The sequence below is a fragment of the Lissotriton helveticus genome, chromosome 7, assembly GCF_964261635.1.
Source record: "Lissotriton helveticus chromosome 7, aLisHel1.1, whole genome shotgun sequence".
In the NCBI taxonomy this organism is placed as follows: Eukaryota; Metazoa; Chordata; class Amphibia; order Caudata; family Salamandridae; genus Lissotriton; species Lissotriton helveticus.
This window is the reverse complement of record NC_136068.1, coordinates 1540103711-1540131510: the sequence shown is the minus strand read 5'-3', so window position 1 is coordinate 1540131510 and position 27800 is coordinate 1540103711. Positions and strand designations below refer to the sequence as shown.

Here is a 27800-nt window from a genome sequence, read left to right as displayed (position 1 = left end):
TTGGTGATTTTGAAATCACCAGATGAGGGAGTTGATGGAGCAAGGTTTAGAATAATATTTTGTTCTGACTCGCAAAGTTAAACTTCCATAATAAAATAATCGTATTAATGAGTTTGTGAATGAAAAGTACTAATCAACCTAGTTTAAAATGCATTACACGACACAAGGGACTAATTAATGTGCTCTATGTTGCACTTGCAAGTACGTTGAAAAATAATAAACTAACCTTGTCTATTGTCTTTGTCAGTATTAAATGCGGCTGTTTAACTAATGGCATGTGCTCGTTTGTGTGCTCATGTTATGTCTTTTCTGTGGCAAAAGCTCGTGGAGGATTCTGCGGCCTAAAAGAAGATGGTAGATAAAATGCTGCTTTGTGTGCTTTCAGCTAGGTAACATAAATTAATGGGATAAAAATTAGCAAAGGGGGTGGGTAACAGAATGGTTCTCAATTCTCTAATTAATTAATATTTTGTGTTTGTTTGAATACTAGTTCTCCATGAGAGAGGCCTAAGGCTTGAGGCCTAGCGTTTTAAAGATGGTAGAGAGAGAAAGAGCCCTGCGTGGAAAGTTTTATCACGTTGAAAATATTTGCAAGCTCAATTGAAAATGGTATTATACGTGCTCATGGAAGGACTAAACCAAGGACAGGAACCGGCAAAGTCTGCCAAGCTAAGGAAGTCACGGCCTGTGATTTGTAAAACGTTTCAGTTTGAGGAAGCTGCATGACTTGAAAATAAGAGACAATGGACTCTAAGAAAAGTCTGATTTAGGCTTCGATAAAGATGATGACACCATATGAGCTGACATCAGTCAGCCAATGAAAATACTGGATGGCAGGAGAAAAGAATACTTTTTAGTGAGATTAGCTAGGCAAAAAGGTATAAAAATTGCCCCCATGGGCAGGAGGGCGCTTCTCGCTTTCCGATTCCTGAAGGGCGTGTTGTGCTGATGGACTTTGGCGGACGTAAGGATAACAGACTTTAATGACTATTCCTTTTAGGTGGAGCCAGTTTTAGTCAGGGAAATAGATTAGGGAATGGAAACTGTTAATCTCTTTAATTCATGCTGAATGATTTGCTTATAAATGTCAGTCTAATAAGTCCTTTCCTCAATAAAATGCTGCTAATTTGCTAATAAATAAAGATTCTTATTTGAAAATGCTCTTTCTTTGAATAATAAAGTTAATAAAATTAGATTTTGAAACGACAAGCTGGTCTTGTTTATTCATGGTCTAGTTGCCATCAGTTGATCCATTTACCTTAGTGACTTAATTAAATGATTCTTGTTTTTAAATCATGGTTAGAAATGATAAACTGCATTTGTATATAAATGTGTAAATAGTTTTATGAATAGTTCTGATTAATTAGGTCACATGATTCAGCTGCCCAAAATTTGGCTCGGTAGTTTATGGGCCTTGTGAGAGATATATGATTAATGATGAGTATCAAGGGTGTTGGGTAGTGTTGTTGAGACAGATTTTCTATAGGGGCGCTGCATCACCTACAAGGTGTAGTATGCTGCCATGTAGGCTAGCACTTCAGTGCTGCACACAGGGGTATTGAGCACTATATAAATATTACAACACAATATTACTGCAACCCTTCACTGCTCTGAAAACTACACTTACATAAGGAGCTCTTTCTTATCACAGTCACCCTGCCCACCTTCTCTCACCTTCACCACTGTTTTTCTGTGCAGATCTACAATTTTGATTGAGCCGATGTTACAGACCCCCTTGTCGTTTTTAGGGTCGAGCACTCCAATCCAAAACAGCCTGCCCCAATCCAAAACAATCTGCCCCACTCCAATACAAAACTATCTGCCTCACTCCAATCCAAAACAATCTCCCCCACTCCAATACAAAACAATGTGCCCCGCTCCAATCCTAAACTAAATACTCTACTCCAATCTGCCCCACTCCATTCCAAAACAATCTGCCCCACTCCATTCCAAAACAATATGCCCTACTCCATTCCAAAATTATCTGACCCATTCCAATCCCAAACTCTCTGCCCCACTTCAATCCAAAACAATCTCCCCCACTCCAATCTGCCTCACTCTAATCCAAAACAAGGTGACCACTTCAATCCAAAACTATCTGCCCCACTTCAATCCAAAATAATCTCCCCCACTCCAATTCAAAACAATGTGCACCACTCCAATCGAAAACAAGGTGCCCACTCCAATTCAAAACAAGGTGGCCACTTCAATCCAAAACAAGGTGCCCCACTCCAATCCATAACTACCTACCCTATTCAAATCTGTCCCACTCCAATCCAAAACAACTTGCCTCACTCCAATCCAAAACAATCTGCACCACTCAAATCCAAAACGAAATGTAAATGTAAATGTACAGGGATTTATATAGCGCAAATCACCAAGCGGTTTCTAAGCGCTTGCTTAGGGAACCCGTCCTGGTATTCCCCTGTGAGATAACCCCGGCAGGCTATCCGCAAGGTGAAAGCCAGGCATCCCGCCGCGAGGGGCCGTTGTGGAGATTAAGCAAGCTATTGCCCAGAGTCGCAGAGTGTGAACCCGTGAATCGAGTAGGCACCGGAGCGAGAATTGTCGGGTCCATGGACATTTTAGGACTCAAGACCCCGCCGAGCCGGGAATTGAACCCTGGTCCCGGGCTGACCTCTGCTTCCAGGTCTGCCTCCTCTAACCAGTGAGCCACACTGCCCCCCTCCATTCCAAAACTATGTGCCCCACTCCAATCCCAAACTATCTGCCCCACTCCAAACCCAAACTACATGCCCTACTCTAATCTGCCTCACTCCAAACCAATACAATCTACCCCATTCCAATCCAAAACAATCTGCACCAATCCAATTTGCCCTAATCCAATCTAACACATTCCATCTAGATCCAGTCCGTCCCACTCCAATGTACCCAACTCCAATCCAATCCACCTCACCCCAATCCAATCCATCCCACCCCACTCCACCCTACTGCACTGTGATCCACCCCACCACATTTCATTCCACCCCACTCCAATCTAATCCACCCCATCCAGTCCACCCCGCTCCACTGCAGTCCAATTCACCCCACCCCACTCTACTCCAATCCACCTACTCTACCTCAATCTAATCCACCCCACACTGGTTCACTCATCTACCCTACTCAATCAGTCCAATCCATCCAGCCCACCCCACCCCACCCCACCCCAATCCACCCCACCCCATCACACTCCAGTTCAAGTCACCCCACTCCAATACACCCCCTCCATTCCAGTCCAACCCACCCCTTCCAATCAAATTTACACCACTCCAAACTACCATACTTTAATGCAATTCATCCCATCCCAATTCACCCCCACTCCAATGCACCCCAATCCAATCCACCTCTTCCTAATCCAATACACTGCATCCTGTCCACCCACTCCACTCTACCCCCAATCTACTCTAGTTCAATCCATCCCATTGCCTCAACCCACTCTAACCCACTCCACCCTATTCCATCCTACTCCACTCTACGCCACTGCACTCTACGACACTCTCGGCAATAGAATCACTGAACCTTCTACTCAATGGCACTCTACTCCCCCCTACTCCACTGAACGATATTCTACTCCATCAAATCCAGCCTACGACACTCTACTCCACCCACTCCACTCTAGGACACTCCATGCCACTAACATTGGATGTATGACAGTACAACGCGATCATTTTGATCGCGGTACTTTACATCGCGGTTTTTACAACGCAAGTCGATTCAACGACTTGCGTTGGAGGGTGCTGGATTGAGGATTAATATGATTTTCTATTCCAACTCCAGCCCACGTAACAGTAGGGAAGGTGTTGGAATAGCAAATCACACTATTCCTTAACCTAGAGCGCCATCCAGTGCAAGTCATTGTAATGACTTGAGTTGTAATGGCTGCGTGGTAAAGGTCGTGTGGTGTAAACACTGCGTTGTAAACTACGTTTCCCCCAACATTTAGCCATGCTGAAGAACAGCCACACTGATGTACAACATGGAAAAAGCACATTGCCAAAGCCAATAGCTCATGTACAGGTGAGAACTATTGGCTTTGCCAATGCTTGTTTAATGCGCTTCGACCGCTGCAGAAGTGACATTTAAAGTGCCACACAATTGTAATTGTCACATGTAGAAACACAAAAAACATGAAACCTATGCATACTGAAAACTTTGCAGGCATGAGCGACTGATTTTTTTAATGAAGTTTTTAGGTGAGATTAAGTTAGCACTGTATTTGGAGCGCTTGACTTTCTATACTTACAGGAAGTGTTTTGGGCACATACAAGTCAGAAGAACGGATATGATCTTATCACTGGGCGCTCCTCCCCTTTTCTTCCTAGAAGAATTACTCGGGAACAAAATGGCGACAGCTTTGTTCTGGATTCTTCTAGTCTGTGTTCTGTACTCCGTGATAGGTAAGTTTTGACAAAGTGTTATATAGTAGTATAAAACACAATCCGGCAACTTGGTCTATGGAGTTTTCTCGTATGTTGTTTGACTAAGCAGTTTTGTTTCACATGTATTTAATCCAAATGACAGCGGACCAGAAGAAGTGGCTTTTAAACTGATTGTTTGCATTTTTGCAATGAGAAGTGTGTGGTATTGATGGAACGCAGCGAAAATTATAAGCAACTTAAGAACTGGTGTGAGAGGTTGTTCATGTGTTTAGTTGTTTATAAAGCACTGACCATCGGTTCTCAGTAGGCACTGTTTGCCTTGGATCTGAAAGCACAAACCTGGCTGTTCTAGAAAACTTATTTCTACGCTGTACAGTGAATGGCATAGCAAGACTGAAGTGGGCCCAATGCAGGCAAATAAATTGGACTTTTAGCCGCAATTTAGTAATAAAAGAAATATTTTGGATACTTGGAGGGCCTCACTCACGTTTGTCTTGGTGCTACTGTACCAGCTGCCCTTTTGATAGCTTTGCACATGTACATAATGTGAACTGGATAGTCTTGAGGTCCATGGGAGAATTTAGTGTGTGGATTTGGGAGTGGTGACATAGCAAGGAGGCCATGGGCTCTAATGCAAGCAAAGAAATTGACCACCCCATCCTCTAGAACCTGGGGCATACCGTCTTAACCATCTTTCTAATTGGATGACAGCCATTCTTCTACTGCTTCACATTCAGGTAACTACTTTTTTCTTTTTCTTTCAGCACTCTATGAGAGTCCACGTATTTTGTAGCCCTCCATCATGTGCTGCTTCCCCACCCCCGCTCCTGTCTCCCACTCCCGCTCCTGTCTCCCACTTGCATCTCCCTAATAGTACCCCATTCTTGTACATTGCTTTCCCGGCCCTCCCTGGCTTTTCTTTTTTCTTTCTTTTTTTTAAAAACTCTGCTGGCCTCAGCCTCAATTGTCTCCATTGCTCTTTTGCCCTTGCTCATTTCCCATTGATTGACCTACACTCGCTTCCCTATTGCTCCCGGAAACTAGTGCAGTCCCTTACATATTGTTTAGGTCGAGCCTAGCGCAGCGCGCATGCGCTGCTCTAGGAGATGACCTTTTGGAATCGGTCTGCACTTTTGTAACACTCGTGCGTGTGGCGGCATCCAGCTTGCGGGAGCGAGCAGCAGCACAGAGAGGCTATCTGTTTCAAATTAGCGTTGCCTCGCTTCTCGCGGCCGCATTCACTTTCGTGCCGTTATAATTGCTTATTTTAGTCAAAAATGGTCAGCTGACTCGGACTCACTGCAGCCCCAGGAGACTGCACAGGTCCTTATGGAAGCACAGGGGAGTGAGGCCGAGTCTGGCACATGTAGTTGTTCTCCTAAACAAATTTAATGTAAAGCGTGTGTGTTCATGGTGGCACACATAGTTGTTCTCCTAAACAAATTTAATGTACAGCGTGTGTGTTCATGGTAATAAAATCTTTTTGCGCTGCGCCGTTATTTTGTTTAAAATAATAAAAGCTGCACTCTGTGCAACGTGGGTGGTGCTGACTTTATATACAATTGGTTTACCGGTCGTTTTATCATTCATGCGCAGCTGTAAATAATACAGGCACTGGCAGTCTCCAACCGGACACATTTTGCAGACGTTCACTGCAGGAGAAGACTGTGCTGTTAGCTGCAGCACACTGTGCGCATTAAGTGTGTTAACTAAGTCCAGTGAAGTCTGTGTGGCTGCCAGTGCATGTCGACGTCCTGTCAGTTTACCCTTGGAACGTACTGGAGGAAGGCAAGGCAAGCTATAATGAAACACATAATTTGGAACATATTCACCTGAGTGACCCACAACCAAATTAAACTTATTGAATTGTTTTAATGTATGTCCCTGGCCTGACTTAAAACCCGGTCGGTCCGCTCAGGTAGACACACTTACTTAAATTTGCAACGGGCCGCAGCCAGGCCAGCGAGAGCCATTCCATTTCCCCTACACGCCAACCACTTGGCGCTCGCCTGTTTCAAGTGGTGTCTGGCCCGGCTGGGTAGGGTTTTTGTCAGTTGCGACGCGGCCCGCAGAAGGATTCTAATTATCGCAGCCCTGCGAGCAGCTAATAAACAGCAGCCTGTGTCCATTCTCTCGCAGGAGGAAACATAACACTTTAAACACTCACTTTAGCTCTTTGCCTTGTGCAACGCCACGAAGTTGATGAGCTGTTCGCACCGGAAACAGGCCTGGCCCAGCTTAGATGACGTCATTGAATTATGCCATGCGCCTGCGCGGTGTCTGAATCAGAATGAAAATCGAATCAATGCAGTGTGTGTTTACTATTGTACCGAGGCAAGCTCAGCCCGCCCCCCCAAATAAGTCTGCAGAGCAGCCTGCACTGCATGCAGTGCTGCCTGATGCTGTGCCTGACATTTATATTAATAGCAGCATTCCGGCTCCCTGGAGCGGCTTGACAGTCCGGCACAGGCGCTAATATGCGTGACTTCGTATTTCAGTGCGGTGATGCGGACCACCACACTGAAATGCTTTGGTCTAACGCCTGATTAGAATTGCTGCTGTTTCGGGTTTTAGTCCTTCTAATCCAGTGGTGGCTGGGTTTTTATCTCACTTTCCCCCACACACTATCTATTCCCTCCTCTTTCATTTTCACTAATTCTCGCTGTTCCTTATTTCAGTGACCTCAACTTCCATCTTGATATCAACAACACACACACAATTTTTTTTTACTCTTTTTGGTTTCAAAACAAGCTGACATAATTGCCAGCAGCCACACTGCTCTACAACATAGTTTAATTACGTTGGCTAAGCCAATAACTCTAGCTAAACACTTATAAGGACCCAAAGGTGAGACCTATTGGCTATGCCAATGCTTGTTATATTTATTTGCTGCCAGGCAGTTTAGCATTGCAAAAAGCGCTTTATCTCAACTAAAATATTTTGTTATCTATTAATCCAAATAGTTTCTGCCATCTTGGATCAGAGAAAAAAGAAAAAGGTATTCCCTAATGGCATGCACGTGGGTGACGCATGTGCACACATACGTCAATGCGCATGCATGCCCATATGGAACGACACAACACGCTATTGTGCCTTTTTCCCCCTTATTTGCCTATGCTGCATCAGTAAAAAGCATTGTCAAAGCTGATAAGTCAAAAAGGTGAGACTTTTTGGTTTTGCCAATGCCTCTTGAACTGGGCTGTTTTCCACACACTGCTTACTGCACCCATTTTAGAAAACTGTCAATGAAATGCCCAAGCATTTGTCATATGCCCCACTTTGAAAAATGAAATTCATGCACATTCTGTCATTATGAAAGCACTCTATTTCTTAACTCATAAATGCCTCTTACCTTGTGGTTGTGGCAAAGTTGGTACTATACTAATGGGACTAATGCACAGGGTCAGACTTGGACAGAAAATAGGCCCAGGCACAAATTAAAGTGGCCCTCATTAGCAAATCAGATAGCTAAAAAAAAGTGGAAACCATTTTTAAATTGGGCAGTTTTGAACTGCCATTTCGTCTTGGCAAAGTAACCTTTTTCCTGGCCTAAACTTTCCTTTTATATATAAGTCACCACGAGGGTAGTCCCTACATAGCCTGGAGGGCAGGGTGCAAAGAATTTAAAAAACGGACACATACTTGTAACTTTTTACATGTCCTAGTAGTGAAAAAGTCTTAAGTTTGTTTTTCACTACTGCAATGCATACCTTTCTCATAGGTTAACATTGGATTTCATTACAAGACCAGAGGCTACATTATGCATTTTCCTTTATTGCAGACCCAAGCAGTCGCATACATCACAATAGATAAGGTTCTAGATAGAATAAAGGCAACACATAAGAGCCATGAGACAATAACAATCAGCCTCTTTTAAAGGCGGTTCCACGCAGATAAGTTGACTTTACTTTCTCTTACTTTAAGCATATTATCCTGTCTTAACCTTTATTTTGTAGGGTGTGCCTGTAGCATGGCCTTTACCCCACCCTTCCCACACCCTCCTCCCTACCAATCTCCAATTTACAGAGATTTCGGATTTTTTATCCTTTCCCTGATTGAGTGTGCCTTCTTTAATTCGTGCCTTAAGTGGTATTATAATTATATTATTACCTTTTCCATGACGATTTCTTCATTTGCGTGCACATTAACATTTTTATTCCTATTTAGCTTACATTTGCAGACTTCTGAGCTGAGCACAAATTATGATTAAGGCCCCTTGCCCCCATCGCTCTTTAAAGCGTCTCTTTCCTCACCCGCTTTAGAGCTGAATTTCGGGGCCGTTCCTTCCCTCGCTGGCTCTCCGTCTCGTTTTTGCAACGAGCGCGGTACAGGGAAGCGAGGAAAGCACCTTAGCAACAGGAGCGCAGCGTCCACCCGGTGCCTAGGGCCTTTCCTCTTCCCTCCGGCCAGTTTCTTTTTCACTACTGCAGGGGTATACCGTTCTCATAGGTTAACATTGGATTTCCTTATTACATTTAACAATGATGATTATCTGGTCTCAACCATTTGGTGCCTGTTGTATGTATCCTAGGTCACATGACTAGGTGGAAGTTGGTCTTTGTGTTTTGCTCCCAGACATTGAGACTAAGGGGAAATAGGTATTGGCAGGATGGGGCATCCCTGACTTAATGAGGGGGAGACCCGTCATAAATTTATGAGACCCAAACAGGTTTCTGACTTACAGACATTTCAAGATGGAAGGCATCCATCTTCTCAGAGATCTACTACTAGAGAAGGACTGGCTTGTCAAACTGGACCTGAAAGACGCCTACTTTACTATGCCCATGGCGAAGGTCCATCCACCCTTTCTTCAGTTTCTTTGGAAAAATCACTTCTACCAATTTCAAGCACTCCCTTTCGGTCTCTCATCTGCCCCTTGGTGCTTCCCCAAGGTTATGAGAAGAGTTGTATCTTATCTTAGATCAAGGGGAATTCGTCTAATCATTTACCTGGACGACATCCTTATTATGTCCCAAGATCCCTCTCAACTAATACAAGATTTGAAATTCACGATGAACCTTCTAGAAAATCTAGGATTCATCATAAACTGGGAAATATTATGTCTAACTCCTGCAATGTAATTAAACAAAGAGAGAGTAAGGGATCAATTCGCATAGGCGAACGGAGTGTACTCCTGGTCCCCTAGGTCCAAAGTATACAAAAACATAAGAGGAGTACCATCAGAAGCTGTTTAAAGAGAACAGTCTGAGTGGGATGACTGCAAAAAGAAGAGAGTCCTTCTTTTATTTAAAAACCCCTCACTCACCAACCTAGTTGGTGACATGCTTCATCATCGGGGTCCACCCTGATAGCCGAATGCCATCAGGGTGTGCTGCGACACCTGAATTACAGTGGAGCGGGTATTCGTGTGGGAGAAGTGAAAAAAAGTGTTAAAAATTGTCCTGGTATACTTGTGTGAACATTTTTTATTTGTAAGTTACTGGACAATGTTAAAATCAGGTGTGTGGATACAAAAAAAGGTATATTATGACCAAGTGTATCGCTATGTGCACGGTCTACATGTTTCAACCCGTTGTATGGGAGTACCGGGTTTTCATCAGGACCAAAAAGGAGGAAAGTGGGTGGTCAGGACACACTAACGACCTGCCAGTCCATAGTTCCTTTATCCACACACCTGATTTTAACATTGTCCAGTAACTTACAAATAAAAAATTTTCACACAAGTATACCAGGACAATTTTTAACACTTTTTTTCACTTCTCACACACGAATACCCGCTCCACTGTAATTCAGGTGTCGCAGCACACCCTGATGGCATTCGGCTATCAGGGTGGACCCCGATGAGGAAGCATGTCACCAACTAGGTTGGTGAGTGAGGGGTTTTTAAATAAAAGAAGGACTCTCTTCTTTTTGCAGTCATCCCACTCAGACTGTTCTCTTTAAACAGCTTCAGATGGTACTCCTCTTATGTTTTTGTATAACTCCTGCAATGTCCATAGAATTTTTGGGATTCACGGTAGATACAACACGTTGCCTTCTACATCTTCCCTCAAAGAAAATCTCAAAAATCAAAAAGGAAATAAGACATGTCTTGAAACATCAGACCTATCCCTGAGAGAACTTGCCAGACGCCTAGACTTTCTCTCGTCTTCTATCCAAGCCATTTTTCCTGGACCCCTCAATTACCGGGCCCATCAGAGGATCAAAGCCAAAGCACTGAGATCCGGACTATGGTACGGAGATCGAATTTGCTTGAACCAAGAAGGACGGTCAGAATTGAATTGGTGGCTGAACAACCTAGACGCATGGAATGGGAAAGCAATCTTTGGTCCAATACCAGAATTTATTTTGGAATCAGATGCGAGTCTCCATGGCTGGGGAGCCTGTTGACTCAATCAGAACACTGGTGGCCTGTGGTCTTGAGAGGAATCTCTTCACCACATAAACTTTCTGGAATTGACTGCCGGTCTCTACGCTCTTAGGAGTTTCAAACATTCATTTCAAGGAAGGTCAGTCACTCTAAAGATGGACAATATGTCAGCAGTGGCTTATATCAACCGTTTGGGCGGTACGAAATCTGCGGATCTATCCAATCTGGCCAAGAAGCTTTGGATGTTTTATCTGGAGCACAAGATTTGCCTCAAAGCGGAATAACTTCCAGGAAAGGCGAACCTCTCTGCGATTGGAATTCGATGTTCCTCATGGATTACAGCGATTGAAATTTAATGTTTCCGTATTCAATACCCTGAACAAAATCTGGGACCCCCTAGAGATAGACTTGTTCGCAAGCTGATTGACTTTCCAACTCGAGAACTACTTCAGCTGGATGTCCGACGCGGGTGCTCTAGCAGTTAACGCCTTCCTGCAAACTTGGGAAGAGATCCGAGGTTATGCCTTTCCTCCCATTGCCATGATTCAGAGGGTCCTACAGAAAGTGAGACAAGAACAGTGTTGCCTCATATTGATAACCCCCTTCTAGCCTTCTCAAGCTTGGTTCCCGACCATTCTAGAACTGACTTGCAGTTTCCCCTTTTTAATTCCTCCTCTGGAGGATCTTCTTACAGACATAGACGGTCAAATTCACCCCATAACTCTGAACAGGAGTTTATCCCTTCTTGCCTGGAAAGTGTCAGGAGATCCAATGAAATCTCAGGCCTTTCGGAGACGGCTTCAAATCTCCTCAGAGAATCTTGGGCACCAGGCACACATTACATATATAATTATATCTGGAAAGTATGGGTACATTGGTGCTTGGAAAGGAACCTGGATCCTTTGGAGGCCCCTATTGTTGACATAGTCAATTTCCTCATGGAACAATATGAGAGGGGCCTTAGTTATAGATCTATTAATTGTTATAGATCTGCTATTTCCGCTGGTCATACCCTCATCAATGGTAAGACAATTGGTAAAAATGTAATTATCTGTAGAGTCATGAAAAGTATCCGCTTGAGGAGACCTTCTAAATCCAGATATGAAACTCTTTGGGACGTTAGTCTAATTCTTGATCTCTTCAATGATTGGTCTTCAAATTCTCTTCTTAACAGGAAGACCCTTTCTATTAAATTAGCAACTCTTTTGTGCCTAATCTCTTGTAGAAGAGCTTCTGATATCAGAGCTCTGGAAATCTCGAGACGTTCTTATGATATGTTTGGCGTCAAGTTTGATATTTTTAAGAGAACTAAAACTATGTCAGACTTTATCTTTTATCCTTGTTTTGATCTTTGTCCCAAACTCTGCGTTGTCGAATGCATGAAAGAATAAGATCGCAGGATGGTTCATCTTCATCCTCATGATGTTAATCAATTGCTCGTTTCCTTTGTTAAACCCCACAGAGGAATTTCCTCCTCTTCTATTGCTAGATGGATCAAAACTGCTATGAGTCTTGCTGGTATTGATTTAAACAAGTTTCAGGCTCATTCTTTAAGAGGTGCTATGGCCAGTAAATCTCTCTGGTCTGGAGGTAAGTTGGATGACATCCTTAAGGCTGCTGATTGGTCTAATGCCAGTAGTTTTGCTTGTCATCATTGTACACCTATTGAACACATGTCTAATTTTGTTTTAGAAAGCTACCAACATGCATAATGTAGCCTCCGGTCTTGTAATGAAATTGCGATTCTCATATTAACATGTCTAGAGAATCTGGATTTCATTAATTTCCTTTTCACATTTAACAATGATGATTATCTGGTCTCAACCATTTGGTGCCTGTTGTATGTATCCTAGATCACATGACTAGGTGGAAGTTGGTCTTTGTGGTTTGCTCCCAGACAGTGAGACTAAGGGGAAATAGGTATTGGCACGATGGGGCATCCCTGACTTAATGAGGGGGAGAAGCTGTCACGTGCTGCACTTTTATGACCCCAGACAAGTTTGGCCATGCTGGGAGACAGGAAATTCCAAACAACTCTGGGGGTGTCAAGCCACAGAACCTTCTCTTTCAGTACACCTGAACATGTTCAGTACAACTGAACATGGTCAAAGACTCAGACAGACTGCTGTGCTGCCCCGCCCGAAGGAATGCTACTCTTGCCCTGCTGCTTGAGGGAAAGGACTGGACATGCTTCTTGAACCCAGGACCACCAGAGTGACTTCAAGGCCAGAAAAGGCTCACACCACCTTGAACCCACCACCAGGACTCTCTCAACTGTCTGCTGCATGTCCTGTCCCTCAGGTGGTGCCACCTGAGGGACCCTTGGAAGTGGGCCTGAAGGTGTTCTGCCAGCCTAGCAGGGCTCTTGTGGGCAGAACCGATACAGCATGAATCATCTCCGCGCAGCTCCACAGCACGTGATGCAACCCCGACTTTGAACCTCGCAGCGCAGTCTCCTTGGAACCCCCGCTGCGCAATGAATTCTCATCGCAGGCCTTCGCATCGCAAGCCCCTTGTCTATGGCATTCTTCATGATGACGCAGGGCTTTGCATCACAGCTCCACAGCTTCTTCAGACTCGTTGGCGCACGACACATCTTCGGCGCAGGACTTCGCATCGCAGGCCCCTCATCAACGGCATCCTCCACGGTGACGCAGTACTCTGCATTGCAGCTTGTAGACCTTCTGAACCAACACTGTGCGACACATCCTTGATGCAGAATCTTGCAACAGTCTGCAAACCAGGATTTAAGGTACTTTGTTCAGTGGGCCTAACTTGGTCCCTGTATCCTGCCCGCTCTCCATCACAGAACTTGTGACTTTGGCTCTGATTTAGATCTCGGTGGACAGGTTACTCCATCACAGCGGTGATGGATATCCCGTTCGCCAAAATATAAATCCTTCGGACATAATGGGATTTAAATTTTGGCAGGCAGGTTATCCGTCACTGTTGTGACGGAGTACCCTGTCTGCCGAGATCTAAATCATGCCCTTTGTCTCAGTCTGGCGCGACCAGATTACCACAGTTGGCGCTTTGTGTTTTAGGCACCATTTTCACTTCTCCAGTTCTGCTGAATGGAATTTTGTCATTTTGTTCTCAAATAATTTGTTATATTTCACTCTTTTTCTAAATTGGTGTGGGATTTTTCTTGTATTGTGTTTTTGCTTTATTACTGTTTGATGGGCTGCATAAATACTTTACACGCTGCCTCTAAGTTAAGCCTGACTGCTTTTTGCCATGCTAATACAGGTTAATTTGGGGTTTTTATGTGTTTCACCCTGACAGGGATTGTGATTGCTGTTTCACACACCCCCACACACACTTTGACAGTAACCCAATTTCCAACAGTAAGCAGCTATTTGGGACTTGCAATGGTTACTAGATTAGAGTCCTCAGATTTACCAAGAGCAAGTGGAAGATCTCTTTAAGTCATGTCTGTTCAGTTGGTGATACCTGGTTTATGGGCTGGTACATTATGGGTGATGGAAATGAGCCATAGCAGATACGTCTTATGTGAGTGTAAGAGGCTAAGCTACAATTGGCTATCGAACATTGAGTGTTAGGGCATGAGTTTTAGTGTGAACAGGAACAGTTATATATGAATTGACATCACTATATAACACCTAAGCTAGTCATAGATCAGCCCGTCTTAACTTGCTTGGATATAAAAAGTAGTGTGCTGGTTGGGTTTCTCCGTGTCTGTGGATGTAAACTGTAGATTGTACTTGAAGGTGCAATTATCTTTCCTGATTCTCTCCCAAGGTTGTGAGATGATGTAGTCATCTTTAAAATAGCCATCTTTTCATTTTTTTATTTTTATTTTTTTTTAAAAACCTTTATTATCAGAAAAGTCATACAAATACAGACCTACAACGCCACAGGGCCGGTCAGTAATAATATGCAACACAATCGAAAACTGTACAAGGCCCAACAACCCCTGAAATCAATCGCAATGTGTACACGTCAATAAACCGGGCCGGCGGCTGTAAGAGGATAATAAAAAGGTTTCTCATTTTATATTTTAAACAAGCAAACAACACAGAAACAAAGTTATCGAAGTGACCATCTCCACCAGCAGGGGGGGAAAGCCAGCCAATGAGGCTGGTCTAAAGGAGGATAAATCCTAAAGGGGAGGAAAGAAGGGCCAAGAGTGGACAAGCAGACTGTGTGTCATAGTAGAAGGATGCATGGAACGCGAGGTCACGGAGACAGAGGGATAGTAACGGAATCTACGGAGGGGGATACAAAGCTCTCCTCGATACGCATTCCACTGACCCCACACCTTTCCCCATTTCCTAGGCCTACCACGGGCAGTATACACAGTTTTCTCCCTAAACATACACCAATCCATGCATTCCATCCATGCCGACGCCGAGGGTGCCCTCTGGGACCCCCACAATTGGGCTATGTCCCCTTTGGCGATCATGTTGCCGAGGGTGGCCCACCGAGTCTGCGCCACGTTATATTCATTGGGCTCCCAGACGTTCAGAAGGCACCTCCTAGCCTCCGGCATTAAAGACACACCCGTCACCTCTTCCATAATGTCATGCACGCTTCTCCAGTAAGACACCACATCCGGACACTCCCATATGATATGGAGAAAAGTAGCAAGCATACCACAGCCACGCCTGCACAGCCCATCCAATGAATAACCCATCCCCATCAGGCGTGGACCCGTGACATAGACGCGGTGCAAAATCTTCAATTGCACTAGCCGTAGACGCGCCGGAATCGCCACTTCCTTTGGAGACGACAGCGCGGCCTGCCAGTCTTCGTCATCCAACTCAAGCCCATCCGCGGTCCAGGCATTACGGAGCTGGACAAGGAGGTCAGAGCGATCGTTAATAAGCTTCTTATATATAAGAGAGATGGTACTATCAGGGACATATCCATCAAGCACCCTATCTTCCAGGGGGGAGGATTCCGGGACAACGGCACCAGCCGGAAACACCGAAGCAAATGCATGGCGAATTTGAAGATAGCGGTAGTATTCCCTATCACTCAGGCTGTATTCCCGCTGGAGTTCGGCAAAAAAGTCTTGATCCTGTCCTTGATCCGGAGGTCCCCCACTCGACTAATACCTGTAAGATCCCACTTGTCGAACCCCTTCGTCGCCCAGAGATTCCCCAGCCGTTCAGCCGCATAAAGCGGCGTTGCTCTAGTCAGCTTATCTGTCCATCCCGTGGCAGCCGTCGCACTAGTCCAAACTCGCAGCGCGACCCCAGTAGGACCAGTAAGTGTCTTCCTAGCAGCTTTAGAGTAAAGCGCCCTATTGTAGTCGCCACCTGGTAGCTGCCATTTGTCCATTTCGAACGCAGGGTTAGGGGTAGGACCATACATGGCATGGTTGATAGCACTCAACTGAGACGCCCAGTAATAGCGCTTGATGTCGGGCAGCGCTATACCGCCATCATACCAAGGCAGAGTCAGTTTCGAGAACGCAATACGAGGCCGCCCGCCCCATACCAGTTGCCGTTGGAGGCCCTCAATCTCACGGAAATAACTAGCCGGGACCAGATCGAGTGTATTTTGAAGGGCATAAAGGAACCGGGGGAGAGACATCATCTTAAACAGGGCGGCTCTCCCCAACGGGGAAAGCGGCAAGCCACACCAACCCGCGACGTCCGATCGCAGCCGACGAAGTGGCGGCAGTAAATTCCTTTCATATCGCACCGCAGAGTCCAAGGAGATATAAATCCCCAAATACTTAAAGCCGTCACGTACTACAGGTATCGGGCAGACACGGGCAGCAAGGGCATTTCTCCAGTGAGCGGATAAATACAGGACTTGGTCCAATTGATGGACAAGCCAGAGTTTCTCCCGAAGGAGCGCAACACGTCAAACAACACTCCCAGGGATTTACGAGGTGAGGTCAGGTACAACAAGATATCATCCGCATACAGTGAAACACGATCTTCATATCCCGGGGACCAACTAATGCCCTTAAGAGACGGCTCCCATCGGAGCCACGCGGCGAGGGGTTCAAGAGCAAGTGCGAAGAGCAACGGTGACAACGGGCAGCCCTGTCGCGTGCCTCTGCCTAGAACAAAGGACTCTGAGGCCCTGCCATTCACCACCACTTGAGCCAATGGTTGTGCGTAGAGGAGCTGGACCCAACCGACGAAACGCGGGCCAAAACCAAACTTCGATAGAGCTGCTCATAAATACGACCACTCTATTGTGTCAAAGGCCATCGAGGCGTCCAAAGAAACCAAGATGGCCGGCTCACGAAGTGACCCCGCCCGCGCTAGAACGCCATTAAGACGGCGAAGGTTAAGCGCAGTATTACGGTGGGGGATAAATCCTGACTGGTCTGGATGTACTAAATCACCAATCACTGTAACTAGACGATTCGCCAATACTTTCGCCAGAACCTTAGGTTCAACATTCAGAAGCGAGATCGGTCTATACGACGAACACTGCTCACGGGGTTTCCCATCTTTATGAATTACCACAATGGACGCCAATCTCTATTCCCGGGGAAGGAGTCAGAGATCTCGCGATTCCAAGAACATGCGACGTAGATGCGGCGCCATCTTATCCGGGCACAGCTTATACAGCTCTACCGGAATACCATTCGGGCCAGTGGCCTTGCCTGAACGAAGGGAACGGATAGCAAGCGCTATTTCATCAGCGGAAAAGTCCGCCTCCATAAGCTCACGGTCGGACTCCGAGAGGCTAGGCAGCGCAATATCTCTCAGTAGCAAATGTGAGCCCTCCTCCGGCCTGTCCGAGACCAGCGCGTAAACCTTCTGAAAGTGCTGAGCAAAAGCCGCGACTATCTCAACAGGGTCCACAACCCGCGAACCATCCAACCCCTCCACAACAGGCACAACCCTATTCAAGCATTCTCTCCTATCCAACCAAGCAATCAACTTCCCGGCCTTATCACCAACATCATACATCCGCCCCTGTTGCACACGATACATCATCCTGGCTGCATCCGTCACCAGAGCCCTGTAGTCAGCCTGTTTAAGGGCCAAAACATGCAACTTCTCAGGTGTAACCCCAGATCCCAAATCTTCCTCCAAAGCTGTGATATCATTTTCAAGGCAAACAACCTCCTCATTCTTACTTTTCTTCGCGCTAGCAATCAAGGATAGGGCCTGACCCCGAATCACAGTCTTATAGGCCTCCCAGAGGGAGACGGAAGAGGACACCGACCCCACGTTCTCATTAAAGTAGTGTTCCATGCATTGAACCACTGCAGCCCTAGTTTTGGGGCTGCGTAGGTGCCAGGGGTTGATCGGGGCAACACGGCCCTCTGCTCCCAAGGACAAATCAATCCCAAGCCAAAGTGGAGAGTGATCCGAGATCCCCCTAGCCAAGTGACGCACGTCCGTTACGGAGACCATCTGCACCGCTGGCACCAGGATATAGTCAAGCCTCGAAAGACTACTATGCGCTCCCGAGTGAAAGGTGTACTGTGACTGTCCAGGGTGCAAGTGCCTCCAGCTATCCACTAAACCCATCGCATCCAGAAAATCACCCAACCATGACTGCGATCTCAAGAGAGTTCTGGGGGGGTTACGATCATCAACACCACAAACCACCGAATTGAAGTCGCCACCCATTATCAACATGCCTTCGGGGAAGCTCAAAACCACCCCACCTAAATCAGAGAACGTAGTGGATTGTAGACCCGGTGGGACATAGACAGAGAGTATGGAAATCGTCTTCCCCTCCCATCGCCCCGTAATGGCCGCGTATCGGCCACGATCGTCAAGCACGACGTCATCTATCTCCAAGGGGAGGGAGTTACGAACCAAGACGCCCGCCCCCCTCGAACCCGTGGTGAAACCTGAGTGCGCCACCAGATGATACCCCCTCCTATTCAGCGCATGGCAAGTGTTCCCTATCAAATGGGTTTCTTGAAGCAACACAACATCGGGTGAAAGACGTTTCAAATATTGCAAAACTATCCCCCGCTTGATCCTATCACCCAGCCCGTTCACATTCCAACTCAACACCCTCAGCCCCCTACCCCCCATTGCAGAAATGCACCCAGCACCCCCCCGCATAAGGACAGCCACAGCTAGCGAATCGTGCATGGAAATAAACCCTCGGAGTAAACAAAGAAACAGAAACCCCCCGCCCCCAAAAGAGTACCCAACACACACCCCCCCACCCTGCACCCCTGCGTCGATCCAAAGAACCACCGCAACTTGCAGTGTGCCTGTCGCCCCATTAAACTAATCCACGAGAAGAGAGAAGAACCCCTTAGAGGAGGAAGAAACCCGAACCCCTCCACCCCCGGGTAGACAATATACATGCACTCAATAATAGTCAAACCGCGGCCATAAGTCTATATAGCCGGCCCTCCGGTGGGGACTCACTCCACCCGTTCCTCCAGGCCACCTTCAGCACCGCCGGAGTGTTCAGATCGGTCGCGCTGTGTCGGCAGAGTATCAAGCCAGTCACTAGCAACCTCCGGGCGATCAAAAAAGAAAGCGCGCTCCTCAAATTCGACTCTCAAGCGGGCCGGGAACAGCATAGCGTACTTTAGGCCCATAGCTCGGAGGCGTTGTTTCACGCCTGTGAAGTTCATGCGCTGTTTTTGGACTGACTGTGTGAAGTCCGGGTAAAAACTGATGGATGCATTGTCAAATTTTGTGGGCCCACCAGTGCGCGATGCCTGGAGAATAGCGTCTCTGTCTCGAAAGTTGAATATCCTGGCTATAATGGGCCGCGGCGTCGCTCCCAATTTAGGCTTACCACCTGGGACTCTGTGGGCACGCTCCACAGTGAAGAAGTTACTGAGGCCCTTAGGTGCCAAGTGGTTCAGCACGAGGTCCTCAACCACTGCTTCGGAACTTTCCGGAACACCAATGATGCGGGCGTTGTTTCGCCTGGCCCGGCTCTCGTAATCATCCAGCCGACGAGCAAACAAGTCATTAATTTCCGGAGATTGTGGACCTCAGTCTGAAGGTCCGAAACATCAGTAGTGAGACTTGCTGTCCAGCGATTTTACCCGCTCATTAGTCTTTGCAAGATCTGTTCTGATGAGGTTAACCTCGAAAGCTACAGTGTCTATCTTCGAGGCCAGTGTCTCGTACTGCTGGCCCATGGAGGTCTTTACACTGGCAATGGCGCCCATGACGTCCCGCAGCGTCAGGTCGTCTGTCGCAGGAAGGTCCTCTCCAGATTCACCCGGGGCTCTACCCAGCCCCCCAGGGGTGCCTTTCGGGCGGGCGAAGCGATCAATGGTATTAGACTGAGTAGAACCCCCTCGGTTCGTGATCCTGGTGGCCCGCTTCTCAGTTTCAGGTCTACCCGACATGGCGGCCAAGGAGTCCTGGCAGACCTCTGGGAGGGTACAGCGAAGGCAACTCTCCAGAGATCCGCCGTGTACAGTCGAGAAATACGAGAGACAGGAGATGCGCTGGGGGCGGGCTGCAAGGTGTGGGCCAGCAGTACTGGCAGACAGGAAGCCAGGGAAGCCAGGGAGGACAGCGACCAAAAACGAAACCGAAAGTACCACGATGGTTGCGATCAAGCCTCAGTGACCGTTGTTATTCAATTACCACTCGGGTAGTTCGGCAACTCGAGACCGTGGGCATCTGCCGGTGTAGGCCATAAAGTTTGAGATGCAGCAAGTCCGGTGTCCGGTGGCCAAATCGAATCCCGAAAGACAATTTCGTATCAGCAGGGCTTCCGTCAATCGAACCCGTCGTCTAAATCAGGATATTGAACAGGATAGCCGTAGGAGGTGGAAGGGGTCTCGGGAGCCCTCTGCTCACGCGTCCATCTTGGATCCGCGCGAAGCTCCTCCCATCTTTTCATTTTTACCCTGTTATAGTTTGGTATTTGAGGCATTATATGCTATAATTACTAGGAATTATATAGTCACATAATATTTGTCAGCAGATTAGACTTTGTACTAATGTGATGCCTACCTATGGAGCTTAGCTAAAATGTGTGTGCCACACATCCAGGCATACAAGCATTCAACAAACACATGGAATGTCAGCACAAGGATCTAGGAGTTGTAACTCAGCAAGGATTTACAGGAGTTGGGCTGGCAGGATGCTCTTCCTCCCTTGAACAAAGGAAACGATTTGCTTGGGACTATTAACAAAATTCGAAATGCTGTATGTCAACAAGTCAGGACATGAACAATAGTCCTATGTCATCAAAGGGGGCTGTTTGGTGCACCAATCCAGAACACAGAACAAGTAAACGTGACTCATGGAAGGGCAGATGCCGTGGCAGTGTGAATCTAATGGAATATTCCTTTGGCCTAAAGCTTAAGCCCATCACTGAAAAACACGAAGAGCCCACCTGAGCCACAGGGGTGATTTTGCTGATGTGAAGAATTACCATTTGCAGATGAGAATCTTTGAAGCTCCACGCTGTCACAGTATAAACTAGTGAGTGTGGTTATGTTGTTATGTAGTATGAAGTCATAGTGGTACTTTTTTAGTGATTCTGTCTTTTGATGGTGCTTCCGCCATCTTCATCACTTTCTGCAAAGCTACAACGTTTGGCTGGGCAGTTCACAAGTGACCAATTAAAGTGTCATGGTTGCCGGCACGTAGATCAAGATGGCGGCTCAGGAATGCGCATGCCCGAGGAAGTCAGGCAAGCATGAAAGTCAGACTTTCCTGACACAGCGCTTCGCGTTCTAGTGTTTTGCTACTTCCAGTCATCTTCACTTCCGGTTTCGCCGCGGCCCCTTCGTGATCATTTTTACCGGTTTTCAGATCCCGGTCTTCCGTGTTGGGACTTTGGCGTCGCCATTCCTGGACTCCTGATCTTCCTGCCTCCGCATCTTGGATTCGGCACCTTCTTGTTCAGTCGCGCTGTTTGGATCTGACTTTTCTCGGTGTGGACTGGGGTACTCCTGAAATCCCTGCTTCTCTTCAGCCATTTGGATTCTCGAGGATTCTTCTGGCTGGCGGGCCGGACATTGGACTCAGCGTTCTGTTGACTAGCCGGACATTCATCTCCTGTTCCGTTGGTCAGCCGGACGTCTGGGTTGTAGTTTTTCCAAATGAGGTCGCACACTGCTCGTCCCATCAGCGTGTGACCCCGGAGCATGATGGTAGATGTAGTAGGTATCAGCGGGTGCGCTTCTACCCGATTCTTGAATCTTGAGGGTATTCACTGATGTGCTTGCCATCCCTGGACATGTGTTTCGCGTTCATTAACGCTCGTCAGCAGGGATTAGGCGTGTGCACCGGGTTGCTGCGTGGGCTGCCGAAAATATTAGTAGGTCCAGATACCTCTTATGGCGCGCAGGTGCGGAATCTCGAGGTCGTCACCTCCACCGGCTCAAGGGAGCCTGTATAAATAGTATTTCCAAATGAGGTCGCACACTGCTCGTCCCATCAGCGTGTGACCCCGGAGCATGATGGTCGATGTAGTAGGTATCAGCGGGTGCGCTTCTACCCGATTCTTGAATCTTGAGGGTATTCACTGATGTGTTTGCCATCCCTGGAGACGTGTTTCGCGTTCATTAACGCTCAGGGATTAGGCGTGTGCACGGGGTTGCTGCGTGGGCTGCCGAAAATATTAGTAGGTCTAGATACCTCTTATGGCGCGCAGGTGAGGAATCTCGAGGTCGTCACCTCCACTGGCTCAAGGGAGCCTGTATAAATAGTATTTCCAAATGAGGTCGCACACTGCTCGTCCCATCAGCGTGTGACCCCGGAGCATGATGGTCGATGTAGTAGGTATCAGCGGGTGCGCTTCTACCCTATTCTTGAATCTTGAGGGTATTCACTGATGTGCTTGCCATCGCTCGACACGTGTTTCGCGTTCATTAACGCTCGTCAGCAGGGATTAGGCGTGTGCACGGGGTCGCTGCGTGGGCTGCCGAAAATATTAGTAGGTCCAGATACCTCTTATGGCGCGCAGGTGCGGAATCTCGAGGTCGTCACCTCCACCGGCTCAAGGGAGCCTGTATAAATAGTATTTCCAAATGAGGTCGCACACTGCTCGTCCCATCAGCGTGTGACCCCGGAGCATGATGTTTGATGTAGTAGGTATCAGCGGGTGCGCTTCTACCCGATTCTTGAATCTTGAGGGTATTCACTGATGTGCTTGCCATCCCTGGACACGTGTTTCGCGTTCATTAACGCTCATCAGCAGGGATTAGGCGTGTGCACGGGGTTGCTGCGTGGGCTGCCGAAAATATTAGTAGGTCCAGATACCTGTTTTGGCGCGCAGGTGCGGAATCTCGAGGTCGTCACCTCCACCGGCCCAAGGGAGCCTGTATAAATAGTATTTCCAAATGCGGTCGCACACTGCTCGTCCCATCATCGTGTGACCCTGGAGCATGATGGTCGATGTAGTAGGTATCAGCGGGTGCGCTTCTACCCGATTCTTGAATCTTGAGGGTATTCACTGATGTGCTTGCCATCACTGGACACGTGTTTCGCGTTCATTAACGCTCGTCAGCAGGGATTAGGCGTGTGCACAGGGTTGCTGCGTGGGCTGCCGAAAATATTAGTAGGTCCAGATACCTCTTATGGCGCGCAGGTACGGAATCTCGAGGTCGTCACCTTCACCGGCTCAAGGGAGCCTGTATAAATAGTATTTCCAAATGAGGTCGCACACTGCTCGTCCCATCAGCGTGTGACCCTGGAGCATGATGGTCGATGTAGTAGGTATCAGCGGGTGCGCTTCTACCCAATTCTTGAATCTTGAGGGTATTCACTGATGTGCTTGCCATCCCTGGACACGTGTTTCGCGTTCATTAACGCTCATCAGCAGGGATTAGGCGTGTGCATGGGGTTGCTGCGTGGGCTGCCGAAAATATTAGTAGGTCCAGATACCGCTTATGGCGCGCAGGTGCGGAATCTCGAGGTCGTCACCTCCACCGGCTCATGGGAGCCTGTATAAATAGTATTTCCAAATGAGGTCGCACACTGCTCGTCCCATCAGCGTGTGACCCCGGAGCATGATGGTCGATGTAGTAGGTATCAGCGGGTGTGCTTCTACCCGATTCTTGAATCTTGAGGGTATTCACTGATGTGCTTGCCATCCCTGGACACGTGTTTCGCGTTCATTAAAGCTCGTCAGCAGGGATTAGGCGTGTGCACGGGTTCGCTGCGTGGGCTGCCGAAAATATTAGTAGGTCCAGATACCTCTTATGGCGCGCAGGTGCGGAATCTCGAGGTCGTCACCTCCACCGGCTCAAGGGAGCCTGTATAAATAGTATTTCCAAATGAGGTCGCTGTCATGCTTCAAGCCCCCTCCCAGTGCGCTGTCCCTTTAATTGTGCACTATTTAGGTCTCCTTGACCCAGGGAGCGACGCTTCACGTTCTTACGTCTAGCTCCGTTGGGTTCGTTTGCTGCCTGACTTCCTGTGCCTGACTTCCGTTTCCTACGTCCTGGCGTTCTTCCGGATCGAGAGTGTCCTCGGCTCCGTTGGTTCGTTTGTGAGCCTCCGCAGCCCGTCTCTCTTGTTTGCCAAGTGCCTTACCACCGCACTTGTGCATTTTGACACGTTCCGTGTCGTTTCCCGATTTTACTGCCTTTCCAGTGTTCTGGTGTCCCGTCCGGCGGCCGGGTTTATCTCCGCCATCCGGCGGGATTCCTCTCCCTACCATTGGCCTCATTTCCGCTCCGCTTGTCAGCCGGGTTTGTCTCCGCTGACAGGCCGGGCAAACCTTCACCCTTCCTTTTTCTCCTACACCGGGGTGCTCCGCTACCAGCCGGGTTCTTCTCCGCTGGCGGCCGGGTTGTTACCGGTGCTCTTACCTTAGTCAGATAGGGCCTTTCTTTACCCCTGCCCATCCCTTCTGACACCATTTCCTTGGGGTCATTCAGCTCTTGTGATATATTTCACCTATTTGGACTTGGTATCTTGCGTGGACCAGTGAGGATTGGGCTACAGCTACATGTTCCAGAATCACGGTAACAGCGCATTATTGCGCTGCACATTGTAATTGGTATCAGGAAGACTGTATTGAAGTGTTTGATTCCCTGTTTTGTTTATTGTAGATGTTGTTCCCACTATCAAGGATATTGGCAACCGAGTTCTTGTATTCAAACAAACCTTTGGGGTGTGCTTCGTGGCAGTTGAGACAGAAGATCAGAGTGAGCAGGATATATTGTTAGTCACTCATAACACAAGTATACATAGAGTCATTAGACTTATGAGGGTTTTGTCTTCTTCACTGCAGCTCCAGTTATATCCATTTCCAGAGGTTCTCCCATATCCATTCAGGGACATTAACTTACAACCAGCTAGGTATGAAAGGTTATGTTGTGTAATTGGGAATGTGATTGTCCTCTTCAGATTTAAGAATATAACTCTTTGCATTACAGTCTCTCTTGATTGCCAAGCCCACAAGAAGGTTGAGACGACCAGTCTGAAGACCCTCAACACCCACTTGTTACCCCAACCTTTCCTTGTTTTGTCTCCCTGTTTTCCCCTGGCTTGCCTCCTGTGCTCTAGTGCTTGATAGAGTCGGAAGGCAGCAGGGGAAGGCTGTGGATTATACTTCGGATTCCTGACGCTCCTGCAGAATCGTCGTGTATCCTTTACAGTCGCACACTGCTCGTCCCATCAGCGTGTGACCCCGGAGCATGATGTTTGATGTAGTAGGTATCAGCGGGTGCGCTTCTACCCGATTCTTGAATCTTGAGGGTATTCACTGATGTGCTTGCCATCCCTGGACACGTGTTTCGCGTTCATTAACGCTCGTCAGCAGGGATTAGGCGTGTGCACGGGGTTGCTGCGTGGGCTGCTGAAAATATTAGTAGGTCCAGATACCTGTTTTGGCGCGCAGGTGCGGAATCTCGAGGTCGTCACCTCCACCGGCTCAAGGGAGCCTGTATAAATAGTATTTCCAAATGCGGTCGCACACTGCTCGTCCCATCATCGTGTGACCCTGGAGCATGATGGTCGATGTAGTAGGTATCAGCGGGTGCGCTTCTACCCGATTCTTGAATCTTGAGGGTATTCACTGATGTGCTTGCCATCCCTGGACACGTGTTTCGCGTTCATTAACGCTCATCAGCAGGGATTAGGCGTGTGCATGGGGTTGCTGCGTGGGCTGCCGAAAATATTAGTAGGTCCAGATACCGCTTATGGCGCGCAGGTGCGGAATCTCGAGGTCGTCACCTCCACCGGCTCATGGTAGCCTGTATAAATAGTATTTCCAAATGAGGTCGCACACTGCTCGTCCCATCAGCGTGTGACCCTGGAGCATGATGGTCGATGTAGTAGGTATCAGCGGGTGCGCTTCTACCCGATTCTTGAATCTTGAGGGTATTCACTGATGTGCTTGCCATCCCTGGACACGTGTTTCGCGTTCATTAACGCTCGTCAGCAGGGATTAGGTGTGTGCACGAGGTTGCTGCGTGGGCTGCCGAAAATATTAGTAGGTCCAGATATCTCTTATGGCGCGTAGGTGCGGAATCTCGAGGTCGTCACCTCCACCGGCTCAAGGGAGCCTGTATAAATAGTATTTCCAAATGAGGTCGCACACTGCTCATCCCATCAGCGTGTGACCCCAGAGCATGATGGTCGATGTAGTAGGTATCAGCGGATGCGCTTCTACCCGATTCTTAAATCTTGAGGGTATTCACTGATGTGCTTGCCAACCCTGGACACGTGTTTCGCGTTCATTAACGCTCGTCAGCAGGGATTAGGTGTGTGCACGGGGTTGCTGCGTGGGCGGCTGAAAATATTAGTAGGTCCAGATACCTCTAATGGCGCACAGGTGCGGAATCTCGAGGTCGTCACCTCCACCGGCTCAAGGGAGCATGTATAAATAGTATTTCCAAATGAGGTCGCACACTGCTCGTCCCATCAGTGTGTTGCCCCGGAGCATGATGGTCGATGTAGTAGGTATCAGCGGGTGCGCTTCTACCCGATTCTTGAATCTTGAGGGTATTCACTGATGTGCTTGCCATCCCTGGACACGTGTTTCGCGTTCATTAACACTCGTCAGCAGGGATTAGGCGTGTGCACGGGGTTGCTGCATGGGCTGCCGAAAATATTAGTAGGTCCAGATACCTCTTATGGCGCGCAGGTGCGGAATCTCGAGGTAGTCACCTCCACTGGCTCAAGGGAGCCTGTATAAATAGTATTTCCAAATGAGGTCGCACACTGCTCGTCCCATCAGCGTGTGACCCCGGAGGATGATGGTCGATGTAGTAGGTATCAGCGGGTGCGCTTCTACCCGATTCTTGAATCTTGAGGGTATTCACTGATGTGCTTGCCATCCCTCGACACGTGTTTCGCGTTCATTAACGCTCGTCAGCAGGGATTAGGCGTGTGCACGGGGTCGCTGCGTGGGCTGCCGAAAATATTAGTAGGTCCAGATACCTCTTATGGCGCGCAGGTGCGGAATCTCGAGGTCGTCACCTCCACCGGCTCAAGGGAGCCTGTATAAATAGTATTTCCAAATGAGTTCGCACACTGCTCGTCCCATCAGCGTGTGACCCCGGAGGATGATGGTTGATGTAGTAGGTATCAGCGGGTGCGCTTCTACCCGATTCTTGAATCTTGAGGGTATTCACTGATGTGCTTGCCATCCCTGGACACGTGTTTCGCGTTCATTAACGCTCGTCAGCAGGGATTAGGCGTGCGCACGGGGTTGCTGCGTGGGCTGCCGAAAATATTAGTAGGTCCAGATACCTCTTATGGCGCGCAGGTGCGGAATCTCGAGGTCATCACCTCCACCGGCTCAAGGGAGCCTGTATAAATAGTATTTCCAAATGCGGTCGCACACTGCTCGTCCCATCATCGTGTGACCCTGGAGCATGATGGTCGATGTAGTAGGTATCAGCGGGTGCGCTTCTACCCGATTCTTGAATCTTGAGGGTATTCACTGATGTGCTTGCCATCACTGAACACGTGTTTCGCGTTCATTAACGCTCGTCAGCAGGGATTAGGGGTGTGCACAGGGTTGCTGCGTGGGCTGCCGAAAATATTAGTAGGTCCAGATACCTCTTATGGCGCGCAGGTGCGGAATCTCGAGGTCGTCACCTCCACCGGCTCAAGGGAGCCTGTATAAATAGTATTTCCAAATGAGGTCGCACACTGCTCGTCCCATCAGCGTGTGACCCTGGAGCATGATGGTCGATGTAGTAGGTATCAGCGGGTGCGCTTCTACCCGATTCTTGAATC

General features: G+C 47.9%; 1 protein-coding gene across 1 annotated transcript in view; it reads left to right on the top strand.

Moving 5' to 3' along the window:
* Positions 1-4337: 4337 nt before the first annotated feature.
* The window catches only part of LOC144767527 (uncharacterized), a 279414-nt gene continuing 255951 nt past the window's right edge, over positions 4338-27800 (top strand). The window contains exon 1 of the mRNA XM_078650951.1: positions 4338-4397. Coding sequence (XP_078507077.1) covers positions 4343-4397 — 55 coding nt within the window. The 5' untranslated portion in view covers positions 4338-4342. The remainder of the gene's footprint in view (positions 4398-27800) is intronic.